At 44.2% G+C, this 25,978-nt stretch overlaps 1 protein-coding gene across 2 annotated transcripts in view; it reads left to right on the top strand.

Annotated features, from left to right (window-relative positions):
- Positions 1–25,978, top strand: part of CLPB (ClpB family mitochondrial disaggregase) — a 145,579-nt gene that overhangs the window by 68,278 nt on the left and 51,323 nt on the right. For both annotated transcript variants that reach the window (XM_048838534.2, XM_048838526.2), the window contains exon 6: positions 16,828–16,925. In XM_048838534.2, the coding sequence (XP_048694491.2) occupies positions 16,828–16,925 (98 nt within the window). The remainder of the gene's footprint in view (positions 1–16,827; positions 16,926–25,978) is intronic.

The following is a 25,978-nucleotide window of genomic DNA, read 5'->3' as shown; positions in this document are numbered from 1 at the left end:
ACGCTCCCCCCTATTTAGGGAATAGAGTTCATGGGGCTGTGGTAGACTCAACACAGGCCAGAGCATTCCTGCCCCAATCCTGCTTCCAGGCCATTCACAACATCATACAGGACCTCAAATGATTCCCTATAACCACAGTAAGGAGTTGCTTAAAACTCCTAGGTCACATGGCATCTTGCAAATATGTAGTGCAACATACGAGGCTCAGACTCAGACCTCTCCAAGCTTGGCTGGCATCTGTGTATCAACCGAGCAGGCACAGCCTAGACATGGTGGTTACCTTTCCTCCAGACCTTCTTAAGTCTCTTCACTGGTTCCTCGACCCACACTTGGTGTGTGCAGGGGTTGTGTTTTCTAAACCCTGTCCATCCCTATGTCTGACCACCAGTGCCTTGGCCATGGGGTGAGGAGAACACCTTGGGGAGCACAGAACTCAGGGCCTCTGGTCTCAGGAGGGACTGATGCTTCACATCAATGTAAAGGAGATCTGGTGGTCCTTTCAGCCTCTCCTGGAGGGCAAGTGCTATCAGTCCTGACAGACAATACAACAGCGATATTTTATATCAACAGACAGTGGGGAGCACGCTTCTCTCCCGTGTCAGGAAGCCCTCAAGCTCTGCGAGTTCTGCATAGCACGCTCCATACTTTTGGAAGTGTCCTATCTTCCAGGGTCACAGAACGAACTAGTGACCACCTTAGCAGGTCTTTTCACAACCACAAGTGGTCTATCCGCCTGGACGTAATAAACAGTATCTTCCAGCGGTGGGAAGTTCCCCAGAAGAATCTGTTCACCAAAGCGTCAACAGGAAGTGCCTACAATTCTGCTCCTTCCTAAACCACAGCCCGGATTCATTGGCAGATGCATTTCTCCTTCAATGGAAGGACTGCCTGTTCTACGTGTTCCCTCCCATACTGCTGATTCACAAGGTCCTCCTCAAAATTCAGAGCAACAGAACCTCAGTGATCCTGGTAGCACCCGCCTGGCCACGTAAGCATTGGTACACCATGCTACTGGAGCCATTGGTGGACACTCCAATCACTCTACCGCTAGTTCCGGACCTCATCACTCAACATCACGGAAGGCTTCAACACCCCAATCTTGGGTCTTTCCACCTTGTGGCCTGGAAGCTGCATGGTTGAACCTGCTAGTGCCCACACACTCAGTTCCCATTAGGGAGGTTCTTCTAGGTAGCAGAAAGCCTTCAACCAGAGCAACTTACCTAGTCAAGTGGAAGAGAGTCACAATTTGGTGCTTGCAGAGTCGTATCCTTCCAACACAATCGTCAGTCCCCTTTATCTTGGACTACCTCCTAAAGTCAAAACAGCAGGGCTCGTCTCACTCCTCGATAAAGGTTCACCGGCTGCCATCTCAGCTTTTCACCCAGGAGAACATGGCCGCTCCATCTTCACTAACGAAATGGTGCGGCGGTTCCTCAAGGGGTTGGACAGATTATATCCTCATATTCGGCTGCCCACCTCCTCTTGGGACCTTAACTTAGTACTCTCGAGGCTGATGGGGCCCTCATTCAAGCCCCTAGTGACATACTCACTCCTCTACCTTTCCTATAAGGTGGCCTTTTTCCCTGCAATAACATCAGCCAGAAGGGTGTCTGAGCTCAAGGCTCTCACATCTGACCCTCCGTATATCTTTTATAAAGATAAGGTGCAACTGCGACCCCACCCAGCGTTCCTCCTGAAGATGCTCTGTTGTTCTTCGAGATGTGTTGCTCATGTCCTTTCCAAACCAACCCGCCTTCCCCTCTCTCAGAGTATCTGGCAAGAAGGAACTGGCGAGGCAGCAGACCAGCAGGGCCCTATATGCGGCACCATGAAGGCGTGACTCCAGGGGGCTCCAGAGCCGACCCAACGGGTGCTGCTAGGGGAAAAACCTTCCCGTGAACTGTGCACTCGGCACGCACACACCTAGTTGGAATGTATATGAGCAACGCATCTCGAAGAACAACAGTTACGAGAAGGTGACTAACTGTTTTTTATTTACTCCTTCTCATAAGACAAGAACTAGGGGTCACCAAATGAAATTAATAGGCAGCAGGTTTAAAACGAGCAAAGGGAAGTATCTCTTCACACAACACACAGTCAGTCTGTGGAACTAGTTGCCAGAGGATGTTTTGAAGGCCAAAACTATAATAGGGTTAAAAAAACAACTCAATAAGTTCATGGAGGATAGGTCCATCAATGGCTATTAGCCAGGATGGGCAAGGATGGTGTCCCTGGCCACTGTTTGCCAGAAGCTGGGAATGAGCGACAGGGGATGGATCACTTGAGGATTACCTGTTCTGTTCATTCCCTCTGGGGCACTGGCATTGGCCACTGTCAGAAGACAGGATACTGGGCTAGATGGACCCTTGGTCTGACCCAATGTGGCCTTTCTTATGTTCTTATCACCGTTACAGTTCCTTGAGCCCAACCCATCATTATCAGAAGGGGGCGCTGTGGAGCAGTTCTAGGTACATTCACCCAGCCCCTCCCCAAGAATGAGTGCACCGCCTCTACAGCCTTCGGAGCCCCTGCCAGACTCCAGGGTGGCAGGGGGAGGACAAAGACCGGGGGTTCTTGAGATCCCCACACATGCCTTGCGAGGCTACCCAGCTCTTTGTGTTGCTTACACCTAAGAAGCAGGGATGTCATTGTGCTGCTACGGCACTTTTGTCCCAGGCCTTCTGTTCTGTTAAGAGTGTCTTAAACTCTCCTCCTCTCTGCTCATATTTACAAGAGAATGTGATAAATTCAGTATTGATTCCTTCTGTTACACTGTAAATTTTGCAAAAGATGATTAAATAGCACAATAGTGTCTGCAGGCGTCATGACTCAATATGTTGTGGGCCAGCGTATCGACCCCCTCTGTCCAAAGGCAGTGAGTTCCACTCCCAGCAGCCCCAGACCAGTAATTAAAATCCTCAGAGACTGGGATTTAAAATCCAATCATATCATTGCACTGAGGCTTCTAATGTCCCACCGTGGCGAGTGCAATAAGTGTGTGAGCACAAGCACATTTATGTCCGTGTCGAAGCTTTTAAGAATAGTTTCCCCACAGGGTGGGGAACAAATAGATCCCTTTTGAAGTCTTTCCGGGCACAAAGCCGTGCACTGACATAACCATTTGTAAGGCATTTAATAGCTGTATATATTTATGGAGAGAAAGAATATATGAAGAGAGAGAGTATTATTCTTTAGTTTCCCTTTTCGCATTGATACCTTAAGAACAAGGTTAAAAGTGGTTTTGTTCCCTCTAGAAAGGAGGACCTCATAAAACAATATGAATTGAGATGTGTTAGTGGAATTATATCAGTGCGAGAAATGTGACTGAGCAAACACCCCTGAAACACCAGGACATAAGCAGCAAAGACTTTTTCAACCCAGAAGTACAAAGCCAGGATTATGATGGTCCATCAAGGGGTAACTACAGCTCTCCCATCTCATACATCCCAGGGAGCAAATGTATCTGATGGCAATTCCAAACCAGTTACGTGTTTAAGAAGTGGGTAATGTTGAGGCACAAGTTCAATACCACGTACTGTGTCTTCAGGAGTTTTCCTTCTGTGCCCACATGATACCTGGAATCAACTACATGCATGCTTCATATTTGATAGGCATGTTCTGCAATGAGCAGCATGCACACTTTATATTTGATAGGTGTGTGTAAAGTGCCAGTTTGCTTACCCATTATAATACTGGCACCATTTGAATATGATCTGTTTTCAATTGTATGAGCCAGAAGGTTCCAAAATATTGCACTGTGATTAGAAGGTTTGTTTATTTCTTACCTGCTTACCCACTTACAGAATATGTCCGTTGTTCGGGATAGTTCTAGAGATAATTCTTGTCAGATAATCCAATGGAATAATTTTCTATTAACAGTTAGGGCCAAATTCCAATTTGAGTTACAATGCTGTAAATCAAGAGTAACTCCATCAAAGGCAAGTTAGTCTCTCAACTTACATCAGCATAACTGAGAGCAGAACCTGATACTTAATTGTATATTTTGGTAAAAACGTTTTATGCGATAGTGAAAATATATAGACAGATGTCCTGCGTGTATTATGGTTGAAAAAATAAAATGAAAAAACAAGTGCGGGACTAGCTTGAGATGCAGAGCCTGTCTGTGAGTAGGCTGGTCCATGGTAATGGAGATGCAGAAAGACTTAGCAATAGCGAAGTCAGTCATCAATAAGGAGCATCGTAGCAAACTAAGAGAGGAGTGGAAAGAATTAGCTCTTTTTCTGGCAGAATTGATGCACTATGGGACTAAATTTTTCTCTGAGGTACATCTGAGAAAAAAACCCTGTGCAGGAGACCAGCACACAGCTCATGCTGTTAGGTGCTACTTACGCCCTCAAAATAGCATAGGGCGGGAATTTCACCCTTAATGAAGGATACTGAGATACTGTAACCATTGGTGCAGTAGGAAGAATTTTTTAAAAGATGAAAGAATTTTTATTTTTTTTTAATTTAAAACAATCTCCTGTAGTTTAGAATCTTAACACTGCAGTACTGTGTAACTAATCAACTAGTGTATAACTAGAGGGAACCCTGTCTAGTTTCAGTGGTCAAGGTAAGTGAAATATAATAAGCATGTGGACAGAGGAAGGGACTGTGGGAGACCTGGATTCTGTTCCCAGCTCTGATATAGACCTGCTATGTGACCTTGAACAACTCATTTCTCCTCTCTGGTCTCTGTTTCCTTTTCTACCCTTTGTCTGTCTTGTCTATGTACATTGCAAGCTCTTCTGAGCAGGGACAATTTCTGACTATGGATGAGTTTGTGCCTAGCACAATGGGGATGGGCGCTACCGTAGCACAAATGATGTAAAAATCAGATCTGTTTCCGTGTTAATAACCTGAGGAGGTGAAAGTCAAAGGTTAGGATGATTTTTAAATTATTTCTAAACAGATCCTTTAATAATGCTGCTCCTCTCCTGGAGTTTAATAAAGTGCCACCTTAATCAGAATCTGTACTAAATAGGACTTTTAACCTGATGGTACCTATTTAAAAAATTAAAGGATTCACCCCAAAGATTCTCTTCCTGCTTTCATAAATTTGGTGTTTAAGCCCAGAAAGGGACTGGTAGATCATCCAGTCTAACGTCCGTTATATCACAGGCCATTAAATTTCACCCGTTATGTCTGCAATGAGCCCAACAACTTGTATTGCTAAAGTAATACTTGTGTTTGGCTAAAGCGTGTCTTCCAGAAAGGCATCTGGCCCTTGTTTGAAGACATCAAGAGATGGTGAATACACCATATCCATTGGTCATTTGTTCCAATAGTTAGTCACTCTCACCATTAAAAATGTGTGGTCAATGTCTAATCTGGATTTGGCTTGCTTCAGGTTCTTGTTATGCCCTCCTCTGCTACGTTAAATAGCCCCTTCGAACCAGATATTTTCTCCCCATAAAGGTACTTGAAGACTGTAATCAAGTCACCTCTCAAGCCTTTTGATAAGCCCTACAGATTGAGCTCTTTGAGTCTCTCACAGTAAGGCATTTTCTACAGACCTTGAATCATTTCTGTAATTCTTTTCTGCACCCTCTCCATTCAGAATGTTGTGCGGTACTAGGTCAAACATCTTACAAAAGTTTAAGTACATTACCTCTAGGTCATTCCCTTTGTCAACCAAACTTGTAATCTCATCGAAGAGTGAAATCAGGTCGGACAGAATCTATTTTCTTTCAACCACATTGACTGGCATTAATTATATTCCTACCCTATAATTCTTGATCAGTGGAGTCCTATATCAGCCTTCTATTATTTCGCCTGGGATTTGACGTCAGGCTAGTTGGTTGTCTGTTAGTTTGTTTGTTGTGGTGGTGCTTGCTCTCTTGCCATGTACCTGCTTGATTGATGGTTGTAGAGTGGTCTGCCAGGGGGCCGTGTGTTGAGCCTAGTGGCTTGCTAGGCCAGACTCAGAGTTTCCTAACAGGCCTCTAGCCTGCCATCCTTTGATCTCTATTCCCTAGGGATGCCTTGACAAGGCGCTGGGGCTGATTCATGGAGAATGGGGATTTCAGAAGCCAGCTCCCGAGCAACCAGAGGAGCCAGGAAATAAGAGCACCAAACAGGAGTTTTGTGAGGAGCTTAAGAGCCAGATACACTAATAAACATTCTCTAAATTTAGGCCAATAACCACCACCATCCCCAAGAAAAAAAACACACACAAAGAACACACAAACCAAAAACCCTGCAGGAGTAATAAGAATGCTGGCTGAAGTCCAGCAGCAGTGTGGGGCTATCCAGTTTATTGCACTGAATGCAGCGTGTATGGGTAGGTGACGTGTGCATTTGGTGCATACAGCTCATAGCCCTCAGAAACTGAGTGTGGAGCTAAGGGAGATGGAGAGGTAGATAGACGAGACTTTCTGGGACACAGTAGAGCAGACCTGCCCCCTGTTCGAAAGCCTCTGCTGTTGAGGAGGATAAAAGTCTTGTCAAGGAGAAACAGCAAACTGGAGCAGAGGGAAATGACCCCATAGTTGGGACCTTCCTTCTGGATGATGTTGAGGTATCATCTCACACTGAGGATACCCCTTCTGGGGGAGGGAAGCCCAGTTATTAGGAAGACACATAATAGCAATGGGGGATTTGATCATTAGAAACATAGATAGCTAGGTTTGTGATGACCAGGAGAGGCTCATGGTGAATTGCCTGCTGGGTGCGGAAATTGTGGATCTCTCGAGATACCTAGACAGATTTATGTGCAGGGTTGGGGAGAAGCTGGTGGTCAGTACATGTAGGTACCAGTGACATAGGGAAAGGGAGGAAAGAGATCCTGGAGGGCAAATTTAGGCTGTTGGTTTAGAGATTAAAGTCCAGGATCTCCATGGTAGTATTCTCTGAAATGCTTCCAGTTACATGTGCAGGGCCAGTTAGATGGAACTGCAGGGTCTTAGTGCGTGGATGAAATGATGGTGTTGAGATGAAGGATTTAGATTTATTAGGAACTAGGCACTCTTTTGAGAAAGGTTTAGGCTCCACCTAAACCAAAATGGAACCAAATTGCTGGCATGTAAAATTATAAAGGAGTTTTAAAGCTAAGGGCTGGTGGAAAGCTGACAGGTGCAGAGGAGCACACGATTTAGACAGACATATCCCTTAGAGGAGGATTTGTTAAAAAGGATTCTCTCTGTCTTAGTGAAGAGAAGAGAAGAGAAGAGAACGGGGGAACCAGAACTGGCTGGGCCAGAGGGGCCATGCCCTGTCCCCCACACTTTTAAAAAGAGGCTACAAAAACAGACAACCCAGTAATAATTAGGAATTTCAACTATCCCCATGTTGACTGGGTATGTCACTTCAGGATAAGATACAAAAATGACGTTTCTAGACACCATTAATGGCTGCTTCTTGGAATAGGTAGTCCTGGAACCCACAAGGGGAGAATCAGTTCTTGATTTAGTCCTAAGTGGAGCACAGGATCTGATCCAAGAGGTGAATATAGTAGAACCTCTCGGTAATAGTGACTATAATGTAATTCAGTTTAACATCCTTTGGGGAAAGGGGAGGGAATATCAAAGAAACCCACTACAGTAGTATTTCACTTCAAAAAGGGGAACTACACAAAAGTTAGGAAGCTAGTTAGATGGAAATTAAAAGGAACAATCACAAGAGTGAAATGCCTCCAAGCTGCGTGGAAACTTTTTAAAACAGCATAATAGAAGCTCAAACTATATGCATCCCCTAATAAAAATTAAAAAAAAACAGTAAGAGGACCAAAAAAACTCCACCATGGACAAACAACAGCATAAAAAAGGCAGTTAGAGACAAAAAGATATCCTTTAAAAATTGGAAGTCAAATCCTATTGAGAAAAGTAGAAAATAGCGTAAACTCTGGTAAGTCAAATGTAAAAGTATTATTAGGTAGGCCAAAAAAGAATTTGAAGAGCAACTAGCAGGAGTCTCAAAAACTAACAACAATTTTTTAAAGTACATCAGAAGCAAGAAGCCTGGCAAACAATCAGTGGGGCCACAGGACAATCAAGGTGCTAAAGGAGCACTCAAGGAAGACAAGGCTGTTCACAGTAGCTAAATTAATTCTTTGCATTGGTCTTCATTGCAGAGGATTTGAGGGAGATTCCCAAACCTGAGCCATTCTTTTTAGGTGATAAATCTGAGGAACTGTCCCAGATTGAGGAGGTTGTTAGAGGAGGTTTTGGAACAAATTGATAAATTAAACAGTAATGAGTCACCAGGACCAGATGGTATTCACCCAAGAGTTCTGAAGGAACTCAAATATGAAACTGCAGAACTACTAACTGTGGTATGTAAACTATTGCTTAATCAGCCTCTGTATCAGATGACTGTAGGATAGTACATGTGATGCTGGCTTTTAAAAAATGCTTTGGAGGTGATCCTGGCAATTGCAAGCTAGTAACCCTAACTTCAGTACCAGTCAGATTGGTTGAAACTGTAGTAAAGAACAGAATTATCAGATATGTAGATGAACATGATATGTTGGGGAAGAGTCAACATGGCTTTTGTAAAGGGAAATCATGCCTCACCACTCTATTAGAATTCTTTGAGGGGTTCAGCAAACATGTGGACAAGGGTGATCCAGTGGATATAATGTACTTGAACTTTCAGAAAGCCTTTGATAAGGTTCCTCACCAAAGACTCTGAAGAAAAGTAAAAAATCATAGGATAAGAGGGAAGGTCCTCTCGTTGATCAGTAACCCATTAAAAGATAGGAAACAGAGGGTAGGAATAAATGGTCAGTTTTCACAAATGGAGAGAGGTAAATAGATCTGGGATCTGTTCTGGGACCAGTGCTGTTCAACATATTCATAAATGATCTGGAAAAGGGGGGTAAACAGTAAGGTATTAAAATTTGCAGACAATGCAAAATGACTCAAGATAGTTAAGTCCAAAGCTGACTGCAAAGAGTTACAAAGGGATCTCACAAAACTGGGTGACCGTGTAACAAAATGGCAGATAAAATTCAGTGTTGATAAATGCAAAGAAGTGCACATGGACAAACATAATCCCATCTATACATACAAACTGAGGGGGTTGAAAATAGCTGTTGCCACTCAAGAAAGAGGTCTTGGAGCCATCATGGATCGTTCTTAGAAAACATCTGTTGAACGTGCGGCGGCAGCCAAAAAAGCGAACGGTTAGGAGCCATTAGGAAAGGAGCCATTAGGAAAGGAGCCATTAGGAAAGGGATAGACAATAAGACAGAAAATACCATAATGCTGCATATACACCCATCGTACACCCACATCTTGAACACTGCGTGCAGTTCTGGTGGCCCCATCTCAAAACAAGTATATTAGAATTGGAAAAGGTGCAGGGAACTGCAACAAAAATGCTCAAGGGTATGGAACAGCTTCCGCGTGAGGAGATATTAAAAAGACTGGAACTGTTCAGCTTGGAGAAGAGATGACTGAGGGGGGATATAATCGAGGTCTGTAAAATTGTGACTGGTGTGGAGACAGTGAAGAAGGGAGGGTTATTTACCCCTTCACGTGACACAAGAATCAGGGGTTACCCAGTGAAATGAATAGGCAACAGATTTAAAACAAACATAAGGAAGTACTTCTTCACACAGTGCACAGTTAACCCGTGGAACTCATTGCCAGTGGATGTTGTGAAGGCCAAAAGTATAACAGGGTTCAGAAAAGAACTAGGTACGTTCATGGAGGATATGTCCTTCAGTGGCTATTAGATAAGATGGTCAGGGATACAACCCCATGCTCTGTGGTGTCCCAAAGCTTCTGAGTGCTAGAAGCTGGGAATGGACAATGGGATGGATCACTTGATGTATGGCCCTATTTTGTTAACTCTCTCTGAAGCATCTGGCACTGGCCACTGTCAGAAGACAGGATACTGGGCTAGATGGACCATTGGTTTGATTCAGCATGGCCATTCTTATGTTCTTCTGTTAACCTGCCTATAGTTATCCTGGACTTCCGACTTGCCATTTTTAAACATTGGCACAACATTAGAACTCTTTCAGTCTTTTGGAATTTCCCTGATATTCTACGGTTTATTAAAAGTTAACATCAGTAGATCAGAGATCTCCTCAACCAGCTCTTTTAGGACTCCTGGGTGCAAGTTATCTGAGCCTGGTGATTTTAAAATGTCTATCCCTAGTAGATGTTGTTTAACATCTTCCTCAGTTACTAATGGACTGGAAGGTACTTCATTATCTTTTTGTCATACAAGTACATCATCCCGCTTGTTTCCAAATATAGAGGGAAAGTATTTATTGAACATTTCTGCCTTCTCTGCATCATTATTAACAGTTTTGCCTTATCTATCTAGTGATTATCCGATATCATTGCTTGGATTTCAGCTGTTCCTAATATACTTAAAGAAAACTCCTTTCTGTTATCCTTAGCCCTGCCAGCCATGGATTTTTCCCTGATGGCTTGAGCTTCCTTTATCAGTTTTCTCCTCTTCTTAACTTCTAATTTATATCACTTGCTATCGATTTCCCCCGCTTTCCATTTGTTATATGTTGCTTTTGTGTTTCTAACTGCTGTTTTTTCTTCACCACTGAACCAGGATGGGCTTTTAGACAAAGTTGTCTTCTTTCTTGATTGTGTAATCTTGGCTTTTTGGTCAGTTAATATCTCTTCTTAAAGAACTCCCAAATTTCATTTAAAAATTTTCTGTCTAATTTTTCCCTCCCAATCAATTTTGCTCACGAATTTCGTCAGCTTTTTTAATTGCAGGAAATTAGCCCTTTTGGAACACAAAGCATGCATGTATTGCTGGTTGGGCCTGTCCTCTGTTAGCCCAGTGTGGAATGTAATCACATCATGATCACTGGTCCCTAAGCAACCACCAACTTCCAGTCCAGTGATTAATTCATCTTTATCCATCATAATAAGGTCTAAAACAGAGTTATTTTGTGTTTGGTGCAATACCTTTTTGCATTAGAAGGTTATCATCTATAATTCCTAGAAGCTCTAATGATGTGTTACTTGTGGCTGCCTGAGACCTCCAGCATGTGTCTCCCAAATTAAAGTCCCTCATAACTACACATGTTGATTTTCCACACAAAACAAACAAGTATAGAAGGAGTAACTCATCCTGGTTTGATTCAGTACTCCTGAAACAGACCCCCAGCGGTACTCCCTCCCTTCTTAGCTCATTGATCCATATGTATTCAGCACACTGCACTTCTGAGTTATCAATAACTCCAAAACAGGTATTAATGTCTTTAATGTTGAGTGCCACTATTCCCCTTTTACCCACTCTGTCCTCCCTGAACAGATTATAACCAATGATTATAACATTTGAATCATGCAGATTGTCCCACCAGATTTTACAATGGCCAATTATATCAAATTTCTTCCCATCAATGAGAATTTCTAATTCCTCTTGCTCGCTACCCAGACTCCTGGCACTGGTATATAAATCATTGAAAAAATTCTTCTTTTCGCATTCTTTGTTGCATTGATTCAATTTGTTAATGACAAGGCTGAGTTTGGGTTTGTACCACATTTGCCTTCTTAGCATCCTCCCCTTGCATTTCTAGATTGATGCCTTCCTGACTGCTCCAGCTAGTCTCCAGCTGAGAAATTGTGTCCTCTACCTGTGAGATTCAGGCCTTCCTGTTTATATACCACCCTCGCCAACTGAAATATGGCCTAATGCACCACAAAACCAAAATATTCAGCCTTATGCTGGTCGTGCAGCCAGTGGTTCACCTCCAGTATTTCTGCCTTCTCTGATTCATGCGTCATTGGAAGGGTCTTTGGAAAGATGCTTTAAGAGAAATGTCAGGGTTTATCTCACACCCTGACATGAGGCCCTGTATAAATCCTGTCAGAGACTTGAGGCTTTCTCCTTCATCCCTTACCTGATGAGCTCCCACTGACTTCAATGGGAGATTTACCTTTGAGTAACAGCTGGGGGTTAAGCCCTTATTGTCAAATCAAAATGTGGGTTTGGAACTGGTTTATGAAGAAACCAAAACGAGGTGTAAGGGAGAGACAGCACTGGTCTTTGGGCCACATTCATGTTCGTGTCTAATCCCATGGAAGTTGGTGTTTTCCTGGGTGCAGCTGAGGGCAGAATTTGCCGTGATATGTAAATACACTGGGAGGGGTCAATCCTGTGAATCCTAACTGGGGAAAAATATCCATGGAAATTAACGGGAGTTTTGCCTAAGTGAAGGACAAGCAGGGATGGGTTCTAAAAGATCTAGGGTGTAATATTCAAATGTTCCTACCGGTCCCAAATCATTCTTGAAAATTTTACCCCATGTCTTCCCTTGATGGGATTTGAACATCTCTGGGGGCAGGGGGGCGCCCAGTGAAATCCAAGCTGCTGGGAAGCATCGTTTGAAAGAAGAAGGCCAGACTCTTAGCAGGAATAAGTAAATGGAGCTACAGCAATTTACTCCAGCTGAGGATCTGGCCATGCTGTGTTCTTTTTATCTTTCAAAAAAACCCAAAACACCCCAAATTTGATAGGATTACGGGTCTGCAGTGGCTACTTTAAGGCAGCAAAAGCTGTTTAATGTTAATACTGTACGTTAAAAGCTACCTGTGAAATATTTTTGCCTTATTGATTTAAAAACAGGTTTATTTTACTGGAAAAAGGGTGATCATGCTAATTCAATCACCGAGGACTCGGGAGGACAGAAGTCTTTGTATATTACTTTAACTAGCCATGTAGAGCAATAATAATGTCACTGCTTGTCAAAGCTGATGGCTGATGACATCGTGTAATCCCCAGCAAGTAATATGGGCTGCTGTCTCCTGGTGAATTCTTGGCTATTTTGGTGCTCGAAACAAGGCCTTGGAGAGAAGTAACTAGTGGCAAATGCTTTTAGCACACCTGAGTGTGTGGGCAGTGCATGTAATTAGTTTCAGTGTCTGTCAGGTCTGCTGTGGGTCCAGGAAGAGGTGTTGCCATTCAATGTGTCTTTCTTGGGCATCCCCAACAGCATACATCGTTACAGGTTTAGGTTTCCCCCAGTTCTGGGTGACATTATCTTTTGTTTAAATAAGAGAACTGCGTTTGCCCTAGAGAAACCGTGGACCTGACCCTGCAAAACCTTGCTCTCTTAGGGCAGAATTGTCTGCAAGCCGTGCTGTGGGTTGGGTCCCTAGGAGGAATTCAGCTAGAAAGCCACCCGGCAGCACACACCAGACTGTGAGCTGCACCAGCCGCACAGAGAGAGGGCAGTGTGCTCCCTGCGGCGTGCCTAGCCATTCACGGTGAAGCTACCTCTCCCTGCCTGATTTCGGACAGCTAGTGCTGTGGAGCAATCCTCAGGAGTAGGGACTTCTCTCCCCAAGGAGATTCTGGCCAATCCCAGAGCAGTGGCACGGGCAGACAAGAGCTTCTTGTGCTTTCTCCTCACCTGCACTATAGCGGGAAGCCCTGACTGTGAAATGAGAGACTCTGCTTCTGGCTGGCTGGTTTATACCTTGGAGTTTACGTTATACAAGTGAAAATTAAAAGCCTTTGCCAGCTGGTGAAGATGATTGTTCTGTTTGTACCACAGAGGCTCTGCTGACAGATGTGTGGGTTACTGTAGTTATCATTATCCTCCTGTGGTGCCTTCAGTCGGTCCACGGACAAAGGAAAGGAGGGCTAGTGTCGGATGGTGGGTGTCTCATTTGGGTGACTCACCTGAATTTTAATTATTCTGCTCAGGCTTCTTTGCAAACAGTAGCTCTCACTGACAGCGCCAGGACAGGGATGGTCTTATGATGATTCCCAACAGATACTTTGTCCGTGTCACGGACACCAAAGAAGGGTGATCTGCAAAAGAGAGGGTCAGGACTAGAACAGTGAGAGGAGGTCTGGACTAGGTACATTGGTAGAACTGCAGTCTGTGTGGTAGTTTGCAGAACATCCGATTATACTGTGTGCCACGTTCCAACTAATGCAATTTATTCTCCTCTGTCCACCTCTGGGAGAAAAGTAATTACCTACTGATGTACATATAGCCCCATCAGTGTTGTTTGACCCCTTATAATACCACTGTGAAGTGCTGAAGTATTATCTCCATTGTACAGAAGAAACTGAGGTATTGAGAGAGAAACAGAAATGACTTGCCCCAAGTCTGGCATCTGGCAGAGCTGGGAATGGACCCCAGGCATTGGTACCTATGCTCAGGCATGTTGCTGGGTCCCATCTCAGCAGCTTGTAACTTAGACAAGAAAGTCATGATAAAACCACCACTAAGGATCCTTATCTGCCCTGGCCCCTGCCCACCCCCATCTTCGCAGGAGGCTTGGGAAAGCTTCAGTCTCTCCTACATTCTGTGCCTAGGATTGTCCTTTTCATGTGGTGTTTTTCCCCCCACTAGGAATTATTCAAAACTTGCCACCAAATGAAACAGCATAATTCTGCACGTTGCCAGTACCCACCCATCCTGAGCCCTATTGACAGTTATCTGGAATCTGAAGGAATTCAAGACAAATTGTTAAGCGGATGGAGTTAATAAAATTTGAAAAATTGAGACCTGTCACTCCACTAAACTTTTTTCAATACCACTGACAGAAACATATTTCCCCAATGAGTGACCTTATGCAGCTGCTCCAGTGCCTCATTGCTCCACTGACGCTAGAAGTGAACTAGCATGCTATTTATCAAATATTATAAGCTAGAGCCTACTAATATGAACGGGGGGGAAGAGGGAGGTGGGTGCCTTGAACAGCCTGGGGTGTTGCCCAGGTGTTGATCCCCAGCTAGAGACAGCTAGTGGGAGGTGACAAATTGCCTACTATTAAGGATCTAAAGGTTGGAGCCCTCTCAGTGTGCACACAATAGATTGCCAAGACTGCTCTGTCCAAAAGGCTCTGCTCTCTGGACCAGCTGCCTGGCGTGTGGGGAGGGAGGGGGGCAAAAGGGGGAAGGGGAGGGCGAAGGAAGGTCAGGCCAGGGCCCTTATGAACTAGTAGCCACTTTTGTGTTCTATTAGCAAACGGAGTGACACTGTTATTTATTAAAGTGTAATATTTTATTGAGGTGAAATCGACCAGTTGTATGAGTCAGGTTCTGTCAATTATTGCGGCAATTAGTCAAGTCGTCAAAGCCATTAACAGGGGGATTAGGCCAATATTGGATAGCCATTATTGATAGATCCAAGGCAAAAAGAAACCCTCAGCTCTCCTGAAATGAAAGCAGACCTGGCCTCTAGGATATCTTCATTTGGAGAGCCCATAAAACTTTTCCCCACTCCCTAGCCAAACTAGCACAAACTGAAGATTTTTTTAAAAATGTCAGGGCTGCAGGTGCATTTTGGGGCCACTGTCTCTTTAAAAGATATTGAGTGGCCAGCCCAGGCAGTATACAATCTCACCTGTCCCAGTCATAGTCTTTATTTGCGATGACAAGGCTTGCAATAGAAATTACTCTGTGTCGAATGTTTATGGAGCACATTTTTCATTCTGTAAGCAAATATAGATCCCCGATGCCAGTGCTTAAAAATGGCTAATCTCTTCGGTTCGTGATAGCAAAGAGCCCTCTCAGCGACAGATCTTCAGTTTAATAGGATTGCTTTGTGCGGCAGACTACATTGTAGAGGCAAAAATATAGCCTCATCAGTATATGTTAATTGAAGCAACCGAGTGCTCGTTTCTGAGTTTGCTCTTCCAAATAACCCATGTAGACTAGCGGGAAGGAAAGAAGTGCAATGTTTATAAAAGCTTGGTCTAGTTGAGGGGATGGCATAATACTGCTTTGGTGCTTTGCATTTTTTCTTAGCACTGTACAGTTATTTACTGTCTACCCCTTCCAGGTACCCCTGTAAATGTTATCCCCATTTTACAGATGGGCAAACAGAGAATGAGTCGTTGTCAGAGCCACTGAGTAGAACCCTGGAATCCCTGGCTCCAAGCCCTCTGTGCCTTATCCACAGAACGTCTCTGCTTCTCAGGCTTTCACAGACCACTCTCACTTCAGAAGATATTGACTGGCTAGTTCATTCAAGCTTGCTGGGTAGAGCCTCAGAGCTTTGAGTTACAGGCAGATTGGACATTTTCATAGCCCTCATTTTCTGGTTGGAGAAAGCAGGCTGCAATACATGTGGTATGTGGCATTGAGATATATCTCTGCCTTTGCAAGTATATCGTGAAACACCCTGTGTCTCATCCATTGAGGTCTCTGATGCTTGTATCCTTGACTACTTCCTTAGACATCCTTATTACATCTACCAATCCTAATCTTGGACCATCACAGCTAGTGGACCATATTTTGCCCTACATGCCGCCAAGGCACCAGGGATCAGCTGATTTGACCTTTTTGCCGTCCCTAGTGCAGTGTGGTTTGGATGGTGATGGGGTGGTGGGAAGCTTTCTCAGTGTTAGGACATGGTGTGTAGAACTTCTCTCATGCGGGTGCCTATTGGAGTCTCTCTGGCTGTTTTTTAACTCCCAAAGAGATGAGTTGTCCAGATGAAGAAGAACCACTGCTGAAATGCAGCCAATTCTGTGGCAGAAGGCAGCAGCTGTTTAACAGGCCACAGCAATCCTAGACAACAGTTCAGACCAGGCAGTGAAGAAGAATACCATATCCAATTGAAACTGCAGTAGTTCCATGGAGCTGCCATAGGCCCAGTAGCTGGTGCTTTTATGAAGCTGTGTTTTGTTTCGGGCACTCCATGTGCTTTCATCATCACAACAGCCTTTCCCTGCCAAGCCGATTGTTAAGTGACTCTCTCCTTTTGTTGTTCCCCTGACATCCTTACATGTGCTGGTTGTACATTGTCCCTCTCTGATCTGAATAGCCCTCAGAGCAAAGGTTAGAAGAGGACACTGGGGAGCGTAGGGGTCACAAGTCGTGCTTCATGTTTATTCTGCCCCATGTTTGAACTCTGATCCCTCCTTTTCCCCCTATGATCAGGTGCCAGCCCCCTGCAGAGGAATGAAATGGGGCACGCACCACTAGATTACGCCCGTGACGGGGAGGTCATGAAACTTCTGAAAGCATCAGAAACAAAGGTGAGTCTGATTCAGGTGACTTACTATTTCCTTTACAGGTTTCAAAGTAGCAGCCGTGTTAGTCTGTATCCGCAAAAAGAACAGGACTTGTGGCACCTTAGAGACTAATAAATTTGTTAGTCTCTAAGGTGCCACAAGTACTCCTGTTCTATTTCCTTTTCAGGTTTCAACCGAAGGGGCCTGTTTCAGCTCCTACACCTTCTGGAAGGATACCTTAGCATGGTTACATCTCTGATCCTTTCAATGTCTCTGGAACGACATGCAGAGTATCTTCAGAAATGATTTAAAGTTATATGATGTATAACTTAAAAGTGTTAGAATTATCTTCAGATATATCTATGGCCACCTGTTCTGCCTCTTGTATTGCTTTTTGTGGCTTATCATTGAGATGCATACCACAAATAAGATCACCTGTTGTCTGCTTATCCCAGTAGCCTCTAGGCAGAGTATGGTAAACTCAGATTGCTATCTCCATCTTCTCTTTTGAAACACCTGAGGTTTTTGAGTTCAAGACAGATCCTTGTGTGAGGTCTCACCTAGCGGTTGAGTCTCAGAACTGGGATCCAGGAACTCCTGAGCACCAATCCTAACTTCTGGACTGGCCTCGGACCATTCACCTAACCTCTCCCAGACTCATTGTCTCCCTCGATACAATGGAGTCATACGTACTGCACAAGGACGTGTTTGTCAAAGGGAGGGAAAAAACACAGTTGCAGTAATTGTCATCAGCAGTTGCAGTAAAGAGCCCAGGGAGTGAATAGGCCTGGAGTGGGGGAAACTTGCAGTGCCATTGTCTCCATTTCATATCTGGGGAACGGAGGCACAGAGAGGCTAAGTGACTTACCCAAGGTCACACAGATGAGTCTGGCAGAGCAGAGGATTAAACTTGGATCTCCCAAGTTAGCCTTAACCACTAGATCATCCTTCTTCTCTTCCTTGTAATGATAAAGCTCCTGGTCATTAGATAGGGAGAACTGACACCAGTTCTAAACAGCATTTAAAGTTATTAGGTACATTTATTAAAATAGTAATGACATCATTATGAAGTAGTAATAATGATTTGCCCTTCTGGAGTGCCGTTCTTCTAAGAATCTCAAGTCACGCAGTGCATTAAGCCTAACAAGCCCTCTTTGAAGTGGGTAAGGATCAGTGTCCCCATTTTACAGATGGGGAAGCTGAGGTCCATGCAGATTAAGGCCCATGTTTTTAAAAGTGGCCTCTACTTTGGGGTGCCTCCATTTTTGGTTACCCAGCTTTAGACATTGAATTTGCCATCTTGAAAATGTGGGCCTAAAAACTTGTCTAGGCTGCGAAAATGAGAGGTGTGTTAAATTGTGTTAGCCAGCCTGCTAATTACATGGTTTTAAGCAAAGCCTAGCATCTAATGTAGACAAAGCAAAAACACATTTACTGTCCAAGGTCAAACCTAGAGTCAAGGTCACACAGGAAGTCTTTGGTGGAGCTAACAGTAGAAGCCAGGTCTCCTGGCTACTAGTCCCCTGCTCTAACTACTAGACTAATGCCGCATCCTCTTATACTATGCACTGCTGTTACAAGAAGGAAGATCTTGAATGTGGCATTTCTCCATTGAGCTGATGGTTCTCATATCTCATATTGGAGTGAGTTGTAACAGTCAGGGCGGCTCTTTAAAATTTTTAAAACAGAAATGTTGAGCACAAAATTCTTAAATCAGTGAGAGGAGAAAAAAATCATCTCTTGGTTAAATGGCCTCTGGAGTCCAGTGTCAGGGAGTGAGTAGCTGGAGGAGGGAGAGGAGATAAAAATATGTGCATGTTGCTGATGAAAATGATGCAGGGTGTATATAAAACATAAGTCGGTGCAGCTGGTTTGTGATGAATATTCTGCTGAGGGGGATGTGGTGGTAGCAGGGTTGCATTCCCACTCCTGCACTCCACTGAGAGTCTTTGAGAATGTATTTCTCATTTTAATCACAGCTGGAGAATGAATTGGCAGGACTATTCACCAGATAGACATATCACATATATTTTATTTACATATCCTGGTGACAGAGTAACAAGGAGTTTTCATATGTATTTTTAAATTTGTTTTTAAAAAGAATTCTGTGCATGCTTCTACTGTGTTATAAGAATCTTTTTGTGTGTATAGATAAGCTGATTCACAATGCTAAATTAAACCTGAATGTGTTGCCAAACAGACAGAGCTAGGAGCAAAGGGATAGGCCAAAGTAGGTAAATAGGTGGTAAAGAGGCCAGGCTCTTGTCTTGTGTGACTTTTATTGCTGGTGAAAGGTGGCAGATTAACAGCCCTGAATACTGAAGTCCTTTTATTTATCCCCAAAATAGGGGAAATGAAGACATCATCCCCAGCATTAGCTTGATGGTGTGCCTCAACTCTGAGTTAGTCTCTGGGCCAGTTCTGTTCTTGACCTTACTGCAGAGACTGCCAGTAGGAAAGTCAGTACAGACCGATAGTTCTGGTGACTTCAGGCTTGCCTAAAGCTGTACATCCCTGTCACAGCCAGAACTAGAACGTAGATCTCCTGGATCTCAGACATCTTCTTAAACCACGAGGCCCCCGCGTTCCTGCTAGCTTCTTTTTAGGCCATGCCCTTCCTGTTTTGGACATCCATACTATGCAGATCATCCATCCATGGAGTTGCACAGTCAAAGATAGAGCAGGATCCCAATAACCTCATAAGAAGCAAAGATCTTGAGCCAAAGTAATCCTTACTGTAACAAATCGAGTTACTCCAGGGATAGATTTGGCCCTTGATGTGAATGAAGTGCCACCCAAAATCTCTAAAGACTGGCATTACTTAAATAGCTTAGTTTGTATCCCTGACACGTTTTCCAGCTGAAAACAAATATATAATCCTAGTTTATTTAATCTTTTAAATTCCTTTTCCTGTAATGTAAAAGAGGTTGTGTCCTACACATGGCCAGGTTCTCTGCAGTCATTCAGCCTCACTAGCAGCTGTGCTTTTGAACCTCTGTTCTTTGAATATTTTCCCGTAAATGAAATCATGGCTGGGAGGGGTGCCATACTGGATAAAGAATAATAAAAGCCAGTGATCACAATTACCAGGCTCATATTAGCAACTGGGAGCCAGGGATTGCTATCTCAAGGTGAGGTCTGACAAAGCTAATACAGTGCGTCTCTTATTAAAAAGACGGGTTCTCCTCCTTTACATTTGGCACTATGTCACAAGAACCTCTTAGCCCAGGTGAGCCTAGGAGCTTTGTTACCCCCTGCCTAGCACAAGAAGAGCAGGGTATCAGTCCCTACCTCTCTTTCAGAACACGTAACACTGGTGTAATCCACTTATATGGCAATGATGTTCTATAAAAGTTTAATCAGAAGAACTAGAGATCAGTTATCGGAGGGGGAAAACAGTCCCCATTCATAGCACTTCACGCCATGTAATGGAGTGTCACTTTGACTGGTGGCTAAAGTCAAATGTAATCAAGGTCAGGCTCTCTTTGAGATTTCCTCTCCAGTAATGTCTTTGTAGCAGTAACACTGTGCATGAGCCCTGGCTTTTACTGACTGCCCCAGTCACTGATCATGGGAGTTCACTGGTCTCCGGGTCACAGGAAGGAAGCAAGCAGTGCAGACTAAGGAACAATTGTGACTTGCTTTGTAGGGAGCCTTGCCCAGTCGTGCACAGGGAGAAAAATGGTTGGTGTCAAAAATCAGTGAAAGTTATGTCTTGCTAACAAACAGAGAGTGAGATCCTGACCCCCCACTCCAGCCCCTCTATGGATAAAAGGGCTGGAGCAGTGTAAAGTGGCTCTAAAAGACCCAGTTCTGATTGGAGGAGGAGTCCCCTGGCACAGACCCCGATGAGACAGACATAAGGCTGCCTCCTGAGGACTCCCTCACTGGTGCTGGTGTAGGGAGTGTGCCAGGGATGGGGAGGTGTTGCGGGTCCGGTTGCAGCCCACAGCCCTGCAGACTTTCAGGGCTGTGCTGCAGCCATAGAGAAGTCCAGGGCTGAGTTACACCAGGGGCCTCTCCAGCCTGGGAACAGCCAAAAATTAGGAGGGCAGAAAGTTGGCTTAAAGCCCCTTGAACCCCACATCCTCCTGGGGGGCAAGGTCTTTGCATTGCCTCTTAGAGTCACAGCACAGAGTCGCACCCAAAGAACTAACGAAGGCAGGTCCCAGCACTTCAGTCCTTCCTCCCAAACTTCGGCAGGTTGCCGTCATAAACTGTGTCAATGTCTCCATGACCCTCTGCAGTCATTGCTCTGCCATCATCCTTGTGGCTAAGAGGGCAAGAGTCATTTTCGAAGGCAGAAGTGCTGCACTTCATCCAACTAGTCTGGGGTGCAGGAGACTGGCACGAGCCTAACCCTCTCTTGGGACATCAGCTCCACTACACTGCAGGCCTTTGGAGCAAGAGTTCTGCTTGTGCCCCCAAATCTGAGACTTCGGTGTGTTAAATTAAAAACAAAACAAACAGAAAAACCCCTACAATGAATAGATTCTAAGGCCAGAAGGTCATCATCTAGTCTGACCTCCTGAATGACACAGCCCAGAGAACTTCCCCACAATAATTCCTAGAGCAGACCTTTTAGAAAAACATCCAGTCTTGATTTAAAAATGGTCAGAGATGGAGAATGCACGACTCTTGGTAAATTATTCCAATGGTTAACTATTCTCACTGTTAAAAATGTATGCTTTATTTCCAGTCTGAATTTGTGTAGCTTCACCTGCCAGCCACTGGATCGTGTTGTACCTTTCTCTGCTAAGTTAAAGAGCCCATTATGAAATATTTGTTTCCCACATAGGCATTTATAGACTACGCAGTTCCCCTTAACCTTCTCTCTGTTAAGCTAAACAGACTGAGCTCCTTGAACCTATCACTATAAGGCATGTTTTCTAATCCTTTAATTATTCTTGTGGCTCTTCTCTGAACCCTCTCTAATTTATCAACATCTTTCATGAATTGTGGGCACCAGAACTGGACACAGTATTCCAACAGTGGTCACACCAGTCCCAAATACAGAGGTAAAATAACTTCTCTACTCCTTGAGATTCCCATTTATACATCCAAGGATCACAGTCGCTCTTTGGCCATAGCGTCACATTTGGGAGCTCATATTCAGCTGATTATCCACCACAACCCCCACATCTTTTTCAGAGTCATTACTTCCCAGGATAGAGTCTCCTATCTGGTAACTGTGGCTGACATTCTTTGTTCCCAGATAGATGCTTTTACATTTAGCTATATTAAAACGCATATTCTTTGCTTGCACCCAGTTCACCAAGCAATCTAAATCACTGTGAATCAGTGATGTGTCTGCTTCATTATTTACCACACCCCCAATTTTTGTGTCATCTGCAAACTTTATCAGTAATGTTTTTGTTTTCTTCCGGGTCCTTGATAAAGATGTGAAATAGCATAGGGCCAAGAACCAATCCCTGTGGGACCCTTTTGGGACCGCTTAGTGATGATTCCCCAATTACAGTTACATTATGAGACCTATCAGTTAGCCAGTTTTTAATCCATTTAATGTGTGCCATGTTAATTTGATGTCATTCTCGTTTTTTAATCAATTTGTTGTGCAGTACCAAATCAAATGCCTTACAGAAGTCTAAGTATGTTGCGAACCTAGTGAGCAGCGAAGAGAGGAGATGCAAACAGAGGGAATTTGTATGGGAGTTTGCCTGGGGAAGAGCCCACAGAGTTTCTGCTTTTCAGGCTTGTACGAGCAGTAAATACATTATCCGAGGAGGCTCTTAGAATAGAATATCAGGGTTGGAAGGGACCTTGGGAGGTCATCTAGTCCAACCTCCTGCTCAAAGGTAGAAAAAATGGATAGTGAGGGGTCAGCTGTTATGACCTGCACAGGATGCACTGTGTTTGTCTTTCTCCTAGAGGAGAGAAGTGACTTGGTCTGTGCGAAGTGCAAGCTGGTCTCCACACTGGAAGAAAAGGTCAAAGGACTGGAGGCCCAAGTATCGACCCTGCATTGCGTCAGAGAAAATGAAGACTTCCTGGATAGAAGTCAGGATTTGGTACGCGGGCACAGCATGCCAAAGAATCAGAGAGGGCAGTGGAGGGGGGGCTGAAGAACAATGAAGAAAGTTGGAAAGGAGTCAAAGGGGCAGTTCCTAAAAGATGTAATGCTGGAGGCTCAACATCAAGTGATTTCGCTGCAGAGGAAGGAAAAGAAGAGCCAGAGGAGGCCAGTGTGGCTGCACAAGGAGCTTTTGAGCTATTTAAAAACCAAAAGGAATACATACAGGAAATGAAAAGAGGGGCATGCCACCGAGAAAGTATACATGGGAATAGCACGAGTGTCTAGGGACAGAATCAGGAAAGCCAGGGCAAAGAATGCGTTCCAGCTGGCAAGGAATGTAAGAGACAACCAGAAGGAGTTCTTCAAATATGTCAGACAAAAAAGAAAGATCAAGGACGGTGTGGGTCTGCTGCCCAGTGTTGAAGGTGAGCTGGCACGGAAGATGATGGGAAAGCAGGGTTGCTCAGTGCCTACTTAGCTTCAGTCTTCTCACAAAAAATAACATGTGACTGGATGACTAGTGAAGTTACCAGAGAAAATAAAGGAGAAGGGATGCAAATCGGGATAAAAAACACGTCGGAGATCGTCTGACCAATTTGAATGAATTCAGATCAGCGGAGCCAGATGCTGTTCACCCAAGAGTACTGAAGGAATTAGCTGAAGAAATCTAGGAGCCACTGGCAATAATATTTACAAACTCATTGATGATAGGAGAGGTCCCAGAAGACTGGAGAAGTGCTAACATAGTGCCCATCTTTAAAAAGGAGGAGCCAGGGAACTACAGACCAGTCAGCCTGGCCTCGATATCTGGGAAGCTACTGGAGTAATGTATAAAACATTCAATTTGCAAATACCTGGAAGATGAAGAGGTAATTACAAGCAGCCAGCATGGAGTTACTAAGAACAAATCATGCCAAACCAGGTTGATTTCCTTCTTTGACAGGGTAACTGGTTTGCTGGATAGGGGAATGCAGTGGACATAATATACCTGGACTTTAGCAAGGCTTTTGACACAGTCCCACATGACATTCTGAAAAGAAAGCTGGAGAAATGTGGGCTTGGTGGAACTACCATTAAGTGGATACATAATTGATTAAACAACCACAAACAAAGAGTAACTATTAATGGAGTGATGTCAGGTTAGAGGGATGTCTCAAGTGGGGTTCCACAGGGATCTCTTTGGGGTCCGGTCTTGTTTAACATTTTTATTAATGACCTGGGTGTAGGAATAGAGAGCATATTTGCAGACTGATCGAATTTGCAGATGATGCAAAGCTGAGGGGGTTGCCAGCACTTTGAAGGGTAGAACTAAAATCCAGAAGGATCTTGATAAATTGGAGAACTGGGCTAGGGACAAAAAAATGAAATTCAACAAAACCAAAGGTGCTACACGTAGGGAAGAAAAACCAAATTCACAAATACAGAATGAGGGATAACTGTCTTAGCAGCAGCACTGCTGAGAAGGATCTGGGAGTTGTGGTGGATCACAGCCTCAACATGAGTCAGCAGTTCAATGCTGTTGCAAAAAAAGCAAATACAATTTTAGGTTGCATTAACAGAGTCATGGCATGCAAGTCATGGGAGGTGATAGTACCACTCTACTTGGCTCCGATTAGGCCTCAGCTGAAGTACAGTGTCCAGTAGTGGTCACCAATGTATAGGAAGGATGTAGAGAAACTGGAAAAGGATCCAGAGGTGAGCAGCAAAGATGATCAAAGGGATGGAATGCAAGCCATATGACCAAAGGCTGGAGGAACCGGGTATATTTAGTTTGGAAAAGAGGAGATTAAGTGGGGACAGTCTTCAAGTACTTAATAGCAGTCTTCAAACACATGAAAAGCTGCCAAAAAAAGATGGAGAAAAGTGTTTCTCTCTTGCCACGGAAGGCAGCAAAGAGGCAATGGGTTCAAACTACAGCATAGCAGATTTAGATTAAATCTCAGGAAAAACTGAAAGAACAGTAGGACAATGGAACAGATTGCCTAGGGAGATTGTGGAAGCTCCTTCACTGGAAGTTTTTAAAAGGAGGCTGGCTAGCCATCCTGTCTTGGATCATTTAGACACAATAAATCCTTCATCTTGGCAATCCTTAGACTTTCCTGGACTTCAGGAAAGCAGACTTCGACTCCCTCAGGGAACGGATGGCCAGGATCCCCTGGGGGACTAACTTGAAGGGGAAAGGAGTCCAGGAGAGCTAGCTGTATTTCAAGGAATCCCTGTTGAGGTTACAGGGACAAACCATCCCAATGAGTCGAAAGAATAGTAAATATGGCAGGCGACCAGCTTGGCTTAATGGTGAAATCCTAGCGGATCTTAAACATAAAAAAGAGGCTTACAAGAAGTGGAAGGTTGGACATATGACCAGGGAAGAGTATAAAAATATTGCTCGGGCATGTAGGAATGATATCAGGAGGGCCAAATCGCACCTAGAGCTGCAGCTAGCCAGAGATGTCAAGAGTAACAAGAAGGGTTTCTTCAGGTATGTTGGCAACAAGAAGAAAGCCAAGGAAAGTGTGGGCCCCTTACTGAATGAGGGAGGCAACCTAGTGACAGAACATGTGGAAAAAGCTAATGTACTCAATGCTTTTTTTGCCTCTGTTTTCCCTAACAAGGTCAGCTCCCAGACTGCTGCGCTGGGCATCGCAAAATGGGGAAGAGATGGCCAGCCCTCTGTGGAGATAGAGGTGGTTAGGGACTATTTAGAAAAGCTGGACGTGCACAAGTCCATGGGGCCGGACGAGTTGCATCCGAGAGTGCTGAAGGAATTGGCGGCTGTGATTGCAGAGCCATTGGCCATTATCTTTGAAAACTCATGGTGAACGGGGGAAGTCCCGGATGACTGGAAAAAGGCTAATGTAGTGCCAATCTTTAAAAAAGGGAAGAAGGAGGATCCTGGGAACTACAGGCCAGTCAGCCTCACCTCAGTCCCTGGAAAAATCATGGAGCAGGTCCTCAAAGAATCAATCCTGAAGCACTTGCATGAGAGGAAAGTGATCAGGAACAGTCAGCATGGATTCACCAAGGGAAGGTCATGCCTGACTAA

The sequence above is a fragment of the Caretta caretta genome, chromosome 1 (assembly GCF_965140235.1).
Source record: "Caretta caretta isolate rCarCar2 chromosome 1, rCarCar1.hap1, whole genome shotgun sequence".
Taxonomy (NCBI): Eukaryota; Metazoa; Chordata; order Testudines; family Cheloniidae; genus Caretta; species Caretta caretta.
This window is presented reverse-complemented; position numbering and strand designations above follow the sequence as displayed.